A 9,857-nucleotide genomic window follows, 5' to 3' on the forward strand; every position below is an offset into this window, starting at 1 on the left:
ATCATCTATCCTGATGTTCTATTAGTTAAATATCTAAATCCATTAAACCCTTTGCGTCTCGGGGATGTCATTCGAATTATTATCAATTCAATTAAGTAGTTTACCCAGCCCAGTTTGACCTACTGCGAGATGACAGATGTAATACTCACGTGGAACATCCCTTCAACGCTTGTCACGTCCGCTTTTTAAGTTTTTGCCACTATTTGACAGATCTGTGGGGGCTGGTCAGATCACGAATATAAGGTCCATGTTTGAGACCAGCCAAGTCCAAATTTGTGATCATCCATTTTCAGGCCCTCTGTCTCTGAAGCGGCATTGCTTCTTCTGTAGTACTAGTCAATAAATCTTGATCCACTGCTGGATTTTGGAGCTTGAATTCAACTGACTCATCATCCCATGGCATCTGTGACTGAGTGCGTGAAATTAGCTGCAGATGCCGAGAGCGCTCTGCAGGCTGTGGCTCCGAATTGGGAGGACTTCATCGATGCAAAGCATAGTTACCAAGTTCGAATTCCAATTCGATTCGATACGATAAAAATTCGAATGAAAAAAATTCAATTCGCAAAAAATTCGATAATAGACATCATAAAAACTGTTTTTTTATTAAATTTTTCTCAATTTATTTTGAATTATGAATATTTTTTATTAATTTTAAATAATATAATTGTCTAAAAAATTTACTATTCATCTTTTCTCTCCAAAACATCAATCCCTCCATAAATAAAAACTAATTACTTAAAATTAAGTTACTTCACACATTTCGGTTTGCAAGATTGAAAAAACAAAAATTTTCTAATATCAATTTTACTTATTTTGTTATGCCTTTTTAACTTTTTATTTTTCTTCTTTATATATGCCATCTAAACTCTATTTATTTCTATTCATAGAATCTTATAACAAAGAAAGAATAAGCTAGTTTCACTTATTTTCTGTTTCTTTTCTAAATTAAAAATTGAAAAAACAGATTTTTTCTAATTTCACTCATATTATCAATTTTTATTTTCTCTATTCGAGCAAGGGAAATTAGAAATATTCGAGCAAGGGAAATCGAGCAAGGGAAATTAGAAATATTCGAGCAAGGGAAATTAGAAATGTTCTCTAATCGGTAGAAATACTACGAATCTCACCCTCCTTAATAATACCGAGTCCACCAAGTCCACGTAAGTCCACCCAAGTCCACGTCAGTTCTTCTCTAATCGGTAGAAATACTACGAATCTCACCCTCCTTAATAATACCAAGTCCACCCAAGTCCACGTCAGTTCTATTATTTAGGAGAAGAAACCAATCACCGAACCGAATTTAACCGTATTAATCACCGAACCGAATCGAACTGCCGAATATTCGAATTTTTTAAGCCGATTCTGCCGAATTTGGTAACTATGATGCAAAGCAGATGGAAGTCACCCGTCTCACGGGCGCCGCCGTCACTAATCATATTTTTCAATGTAGCTGGCAGACCAGAGACGGGGAGAAGCCCAGGAAGGTCCTGGTTCGAATCTACGGAGAGGCCGCCAATACGTATTTTGATCGAGAATATGAGATTCGGGCGTTTGAGTGCATTTCAAATCTTGGTCAGGGTCCGCGTCTCTTGGGTTACTTTCATAATGGCCGCATTGAGGAGTTTCTCAACGCAAAGGTAAAGAAGAATTTCACAACTCTTTTGAGCCATTTCTCAACGCAAAGGTAAAGTAGAATTTCACAACTCTTTTGAGCTATCCATGGATGGTTAAAGGATTGGATTTTGTTATGGATGGTTAAAGAATTGGGTGTTAGTTTGAGGATTGTTAAAGGATTTTAGTTCGAGTGGTTTGGCGAAAATTAGTTTTTTTATTGTTTGGGTTTAAGTTTTTTTAAACATGTTTAATTGAGTTTGTGATGTAATCCAATTCTCCAAAAATTATATTTTTTCTTATTCATATGGTTTCAATTGTATACTAGTTGAGTCGATTTCAATTGTATACTAGTTGAGTCGAGAAGCTTATTGTACAGCCCAGTCTATCTCTCATCAAAATAACCTATAAATCCCTGTCTAAAAATTTTAGACACGAAAAAAAATTAAATGCCTGATTTTATACATAAACACATCCGTATATTCGCTGCATCTGATCTGCTTAATATGTTTTGCATGTGTATGAGTCAATAAATCGATAAATTTCTTTAGATCAAAATTATTTTATTGCGACTGTCTTTTTCTAATCTGTACTCTGTGTTTTAGACATTGTCTGCCCCTGATATAAGAAATCCCGAAATATCTGCAAAAATAGCGGCGCAGTTATGGGAATTATATTTTAACACATTTTATATTCAAACATTTTATATTTTTGTGAATATGATGTGTAATACATTTTATATTCAAACATTTTATATTTTTGTGAATATGATGTGTAACACTGTTAGGTCATTATTAAAGTTGAAAATTTACTTATGTTTATTAAAATAAAATTGAAAAAATCTAAAATTAAATAATTAAATAATTATACAAAACATTTAAATAATATTTACTCATAAAAAAAATGAGCTTAAAAAAATTAGATCCTTCTTGGAAAATTTATGTTAACCTATATATTCAATGCACTCACAACATTAAAATAATCCTAAAATAAAGTCTTAAATATTTTGAAAATCTAACTAATAAAAATTAACTCAACTGTTTTGACTTAACTCTTCTTCTACCTTTCCAAAATGTTTTAAAAATATCAAATAAAGTTAATTACCAGTATTCCAAACTGGTAGGTATGCAATGGTGCTGGTCAGTGGTAACAACAATAATACATGGACTTGTGGGTAGAATTTATTACAATTTTTAAAATATATTAATATTTGTTTTTATTGGAAACAGGATTATGATTGCTCAACTTATAATCCAGTGGCATATGATATAGCAAATCACTTTTGTGAGATGGCTGGTGATTATCATAGTGATACACCACATATATTAGACTTCAACAAATATCCAGGTATATTTAATTATAGTTTGAATGTTTTTTGGTTGAATTATTAAAATTACAATATTATAAGTATAAAAGAATTGTAGTAGTTTAGTTAAAGGTAAATGTTATTAAGTTATAATTAGATTTATTATATTAAATTATCATAGAGTTAATGAATAATCATTAAAGGTAAAGTCATATCAATTTCATATACTAAGATATTTTAGAAGTGTTTTATATACTAAGATATTTTAGAAATTTTTATATTTGATAAATGTAAAGCCTATTAATTATTCATACTTTATTTATGTTTTTTTCTTTTATTTTAAAATAATGTATTATAATAAGTTTACATTTTAAGTCAAATTTAAGTAATGGATGTGGATTCGGTTAATGTTTCTTATTCACATTATGTGATAAATTTGATATTAAATCACACAGTTCTATAAACATATTATAAATAAAATAATATTTAATTATATTATTAAATAATTTAATTCTATAATTAATATTAATATTTTAATTAGCGTATATATAATTTTGTCATATATATAATTTTAAAATTATAAATTTTATTATAATTATGAATTTTGAGAATTTCTAAATTAAATATATATATAATAAGTATGAAAATATTTTTTTACCAAATATTAATTAATTTTTAATTTTTTTATTTATTTATATAATTTTGTTTAAATATGAAAAATATACATATTCATATGATACATTTAATTTTAAAAACTTCAATCTAACATATACATATTTATTATCTTTTCTTTCAATAGATTTTGAGAAGCGTCGTACATTTGTGAAAGAATATTTAAAGCCATCCAGTGGCCCAGGTACGTTCTCTTCTTTGGCTTTTGAGATTATCATGTGTATTATTAATTATATATATAATTTACTTCTTATATATTTTCTAGATTGTAATTATGTGATTTATTTTAAAATTGTAATTTTGTTATTTAATTAATTTTATTTTTTAAATAATTTATTTAAATTATATAAAAATATATTTTGTATTAATATTTATTTTAAAATTTACTTTTCGTTAGCTTATGAGGTAGTGTGTTTTGTTAACCTACTCTGTGGTGAAGAGTTTATTAGTTCTAAATTTTGTGGGAAAAATCTAATCATGCTAAGAGTTGGTGGCCCAAGTCAAGGGTGATTCTTGGGTGATTTTGATGGCTTAGATGCCCTTGTATCATGGCTACTCAAATGGCATTAAGCATGCCAATCATTTAAAAACTCACCTTACTTAACCCCAAAAAATCAATTTTATTATTAAATTAATTTATATATATATATATATATAAAAGTTTTCCAATCAATGCATAAACAATGTGAATGAATTATTATTTTAAAGTCTAACTTCTCTTTAATTAATCTAGATTTATAATTTTAAAATAATTGTAATAATTTTTAAAATTAAATTATCTTAAATATTTATATTAATTATATTATATTAAAAAAATAAATGAATAGATAATTTTAAAAAAATAATTAATCAAAGATTATGTAAAAAGCACATATCCTAATTTAAATTATAATAATTTTTGTTATGGTGATGATGATAATGATGATCATTAACATCCACTAAGACCAATGTAATCTATCGAACTTTAAGAAAATAAGAATCTAGCTCTATTCTTCAAAATATTATTTCTATGATCAAAATAAGGGAAAGAAGTGCTCCAAGGTCATTATAGTTGGGCTTGACTTAACAAGTCAAGAAGATTGGAAGTGTGGGAGATGTTAGGGAAATGAGAGAGGATGTGAGTAAGAGCCAGACAATCTAAGAGGAAGTGTTTTCCATCTTCCACCTTCTTAGTATTGCAAAGTTGACAGATTATATCATCCCATGGAGTTTTGGGAGTAGACCACTACCCAATTTCACTTCGAAGCTAATGAAAATTAGTTCTTATCCTAGCAATGCTCATTTTTTTCTTAGTGTTGGTCAATACAGAAAAATAATTTTGGTTATCAAGGGTGGGGTTGATCACCTCCTTATAATATCTCAGCTTCCTTTTTCCCTAAATTTGGAGGTAATAGTATCTTTGACAATCCCCTTGTTTCCCATGATGATCACCTCCTTTACCCCCCAGTGGTTGAGCCAAGACTGAGCATCCTTATGCCACCCATGCTTGAGGTGGAGGTGGGGGTTTTGACTAGATTTTGAAGCAATTTTAGGAAGCTTATGTGATTCAATCTTCTAAAGCTTCTTCTTATACATCAGATACCTAAACATAGCCTTGCTCTCAATGGGGGAAAGGTCAACTTCGATTAGGAGGATTGGGTATGGAATATTTCCATTGATCTTGAGGTTGTAGGTTATCAATTTCTTTTGAATCATCTCAATCTTTCTCCATGACTCTCTGGATATACTGCAACACCAAACTTCACATCCATATAAGATAACAGGGGTGACAAGAGCCTCAAAGAGGAATTTTTTTTACACTAAATGCAAAGATTAACAGACTTACAATTGTTTTCCGACTCATCATAAGCTTTCCAATCGCAAATAATCATTTTCTCAATGCTATAATTCCAGTTGAGATGTTGAGGAATGCCAATACCTAAATATTTATAAGAAGAAACATGTTCTAAGTCATTATTATCATAGACGAAATTACCATTGGTGATATTTTTGGATTTAATTATCATGACTTTAGTCTTGTCGATATTAATAGTCATACCCATCTTGGAGCAGTAACCATGAAGATCCTTGAGTTGCTTCCTAGGTCATCATGGCTTATGGCGAGAAGAATGATATCATCAACATAAAGGAGAAGATTAATGATTATACCAGCAAGCTTGGTGCCTTTGCAACCCATAGTTTCCAAACACTCCTCAAGCTTATCGATGTAAATGCCAAAAAGGGTAGGGGATAGGGGCACCCTTGCTTAACCCCGATGTTGCATTTAATATATTTAGACCACCCTTAATTGGTCTTAACCTTAACAACAATAATCTCATAAAGACGAATCACAACAATCCTCAACTCAAGAAAAACCTTTATCTCTTGAGCCTTTTCCAAAACTTATACCGAATCACAACAATCCTCAACTCAAAAGGAACCTTCATCTATTAAGTCTTTTCCAAAACTTATACCAAGAAACAATATTGAAAACTTTTTTAAAGACCACTAAACTAATTTTATATATATAATATAATTATTTTTTATTAATTAATTACGAAATTTTAAGATTTTTATGATGATAAAAATAAGTGATAAATTAAAAAAAAAAAAAAAATCAATAAACTCTTAGAAAATTTTGAAAATATGCTATTGCAAAGTTGTTAATAATTTTTGGTATGTGAATGTAGGTGAAACTGTGAGTGAAAAAGAAGTTGAACAGTTTTTAAAAGATATCGAGAAATATACTATTGCAAGCCATATCCATTGGGCTCTATGGGGAATTATTGCGGTATATTTTCTATAACTTCCTTTATAGTATTAACTTGGGTATATATTGTTTTTTATCCCATTCATTTTATATAGATAATTTTGAAGAACTTATTAAATTCCATAGATTAATATTTTGCGATGTCCTCATTTTTATAGAATATCATTTGCCTATTCATTAGGTTGTTTGTTTCTATCCAGGGGCGTGTGAACACCATAGACTTTGATTATATGGAGTATGCTCGACAGAAGTTTCAACAATACAATTTATGGAAGCATTCAATAATAAATATTGAATAGCCAACTTTGATCGAAGAAGTTATGATTATTTTAAATATTTAATAATTGGACATGGATTCCATATTATATATTGAATAATTAATTTGGATTATGAGAGAAGTTAGGACTATTTCTGAGATTTTAATAATGAGATAATATTGTTCATTTAGATCATATTTATCATTATGTATTTTTGATTGAAATTATGATTAATTTTTTTTATTCATATTTATCATTATGTACTTTTGATTGAAATTATGATTAATTTTTTTTATTACTGTATAGTGGGTTAATTATGTTATTTAAATTTTTCTTTGAGTGATATATTTTTCTACAAGTGAGTGTAATTTTATTATATATATATATATATATTTTCCCATAGGGTTATGTTGTATCGGATTTTTAATAACAAATTAATTAAGTAATAAATAAATATATAGATATGAGAAAAATGAATGATAACATAAGTAGTGGGCGATTAGTAAAATAGTATTGATGTTAATGTACTAAATATAATAGTTTTTATTATGTTTATTTATGTTTTATTCTTTCACTTTCCATATAGTTATAATTGTCTAATTATTTAGGTGGTTCAACTAATTTATATTTTGATTTGGTTGTCTTTATTATGTTTACTTATGTTCTATCTTTTCAACTGCCATATAATTATAACTCTCTAATTATTTGGGTGGTTCAACCAACATATATTTCAACTTGGTTAATCAACTCCATTATTGGGTCTAGTCAACTGCTTGGACTTGTCAGGCCAGGCAGTAACTCCACAAAACAAACAACTGATTCGTTTTTTATTCCATAGATAACCCATTGTTATATACAATAGGGAGCGATTGTTCAGTTCATCTCCCGATCACTGTTCACCTTCCCAATTTATTTATTTACATAAAATTCCCAATCATGAAGATTAGGTGTCAACATTCCCCCCCTTAATCTAAAGGGATGTTGGTGAGTCCAAGCATCATTCTGAATCGTTCAAGCTTTTCCCTTCCAAGTGCTTTGGTGAAGATGTCTGCAATTTGCTCATTTGTGGAACAATGACAGAGATGGATTGTTTTGGCCTCAACATGATGTCGAATCAGATGATATTTAGTATTGATATGCTTCATTCGATCATGGAACTTTGGGTTCTTGGCCAACTTTATTGCAGAGGTGTTGTCAATCATGATTGGAGTTGATTGTACTTGTTTTACCTGCAAATATTCAAGAATTTTCCTGAGCCACACAATTTCTTTTGTTGCTTCAGCTGCTGCCATGTATTCTGCTTCTGTTGTGGAATCTGCTGGAACTGATTGTTTGCGTGATCTCCAAGAGACAACTCTTGATCCAAGACTCATAGCATATCCTGAAGTAGATACTCCAGTTTCTTTGTCTCCATCGAAGTCTGAATCAGAGTATCCGATCAAACTGAAGTCATCCACCTGTGTGTACTTGATTCCATAGTCTTGAGTTCCCTTCAAGTACTTTAAAACTCTTTTTTGCAGCAGACCAATGTCCTTCACAAGGCTTTTGCATAAACCTGGAGAGGATTCCAACAGCAAATGAAATGTCTGGTCTGGTAGTAGTGAGGTAGATGAGACTTCCTACAAGCTGTCTATACTTTGTTGCATCCTCAAATTCCTTTCCTTCAATAGATGTGAGTTTTAAGTTTTGTTCCATTGGAGTAGAAATAGGATTGCACTCTGTCATGCCAAATCTGTTTAACAAATCTCCAATGTATTTCTTTTGAGAAAGAAATATGGCTTTTGGATGTTGGGTTACTTCAATGCCAAGATAGTAATGAACATAGCCCAAATCAGTCATTTCAAAACTTTTCCCCAATTCCTTCTTTATGGATGCAATGTAGCTTTCATTGTTCCCTGTCATTAAAAGATCATCTACATATACCACAAGATACACAACTGTTTTGCCAACTTTCTTGACAAATAAAGTTGCATCATCAAGATCAAAATGATTGAAGTTGAGTTTCAAAAGATGCTCAGTTAGTTTTTCATACCAGGCTCGCGGTGCTTGTTTGAGGCCATACAAGGACTTCACAAGTTTGCATACTTTATGTTCATGTCCTTTCACAGCAAATCCTTCAGGCTGGGACATAAAAACATTCTCTTTTAGATCTCCATTCAAGAATGCAGTTTTTACATCCATTTGATGGACTTTCCAACCGTTCTAAGCTGCTACTGCAAAGAGTGTCCGGATGGTGGCCCATTTTGCTGTGGGGGCAAAAGTTTCCTCATAATCGACCCCTTCCTTCTGTGCAAAACCTTTTTCCACAAGCCTAGCTTTGTGCTTGTCAAGTGAGCCATCAACTTTGTACTTGTTCTTGTAGACCCACTTGCAGCCAATTGGTTTGGTTCCAAATGGAGGATCAACCAGCTTCCAAGTGCCGTTCTTTATGAGGGCATCATACTCCTTTTGCATCGCTTCTTTCCATTCATCATGAGAAGCAGCTTCTTTGAAGGAAGTTGGTTCAAAATCTATAGACAAGTTCAATTCACAATCATAAGTAACATCCATATCAACAGGTGAATTAGAGTCATCTACATCACCTCCATTTTGTTGGTTTGTGTTTCTGGTTCCTGTTTTTCCAATTTCATCAGGATGAACACTTTCAAGTGCCTTTGTCAACCACTTCGGGGGACCTTTCTGAGATGGTCCAGGCTGATCTGTTGATTGAGTTGGGACTGAATCAAGATTGAGTCTCCCAATTCTATCAATTACATCACTTAAAGCATCATACGTTGTTGGAGTTTCATGCAGGGGAGATTGTTCTTCAGAAGAAGATTCCACATGTTGATCTAGTATAGGAATCCCCCCTTCAAGATGTGGAATCTGATTATCAAACTCTTGAAATGATTTCGTTTTTACGAATCTATCCAAGCGATCAAGTTTCCGCTCAACAACATTGTCAGATTTGGATGATTCAAGAAAAATTACATCTCTAGATACAACAAACTTTTTATTTACTTCATCATAGAGGCGGTATGCTTTGGAGGTGTTTGAATACCCCAGGAAGATACACTTACGACTTCTAGCACCAAGTTTGTTTCTATGTACCTTTGGTATCAAAGCATAACAGGTGGAACCAAAGACCCTGAGATGTTTTACCGAAGGAACATGTCCATACCACAATTCATAAGGAGTCTTGTTTCTTATAGCATTAGATGGACATCTATTCTTTATATATGCAACACATAGAACAGCATCACCCCAAAACATTATCTTTACA

General features: G+C 31.2%; 1 protein-coding gene across 1 annotated transcript; it reads left to right on the forward strand.

Annotated features, from left to right (window-relative positions):
- The first annotated feature begins 396 nt into the window (after window positions 1-396).
- LOC149151452 (putative choline kinase 2) lies at window positions 397-6,637 on the forward strand. Its single transcript, XM_089443157.1, has 7 exons — window positions 397-504; window positions 1,395-1,637; window positions 2,217-2,324; window positions 2,841-2,958; window positions 3,717-3,764; window positions 6,259-6,359; window positions 6,539-6,637. The coding sequence occupies exons 1-7, from the start codon at window positions 397-399 to the stop codon at window positions 6,635-6,637; spliced, it is 825 nt and encodes a 274-aa protein (XP_089299283.1).
- The last annotated feature ends 3,220 nt before the right edge of the window (window positions 6,638-9,857 follow it).

This window comes from Pinus tabuliformis, chromosome 9 (genome assembly GCF_031772625.1).
Source record: "Pinus tabuliformis cultivar Carrire ecotype Pingquan chromosome 9, CPIR1, whole genome shotgun sequence".
Taxonomy (NCBI): domain Eukaryota; kingdom Viridiplantae; phylum Streptophyta; class Pinopsida; order Pinales; family Pinaceae; genus Pinus; species Pinus tabuliformis.

Excerpts from the sequence above, each read along its gene's own strand:
- LOC149151452 (XM_089443157.1), top strand. The coding sequence starts at position 397 with ATGGCATCTGTGACTGAGTGCGTGAAATTAGCTGCAGATGCCGAGAGC. Across the intron at positions 1,638-2,216 it reads AGGAGTTTCTCAACGCAAAG|ACATTGTCTGCCCCTGATAT; the intron begins GTAAAGAAGAAT and ends TCTGTGTTTTAG. Across the intron at positions 2,959-3,716 it reads AGACTTCAACAAATATCCAG|ATTTTGAGAAGCGTCGTACA; the intron begins GTATATTTAATT and ends TTCTTTCAATAG.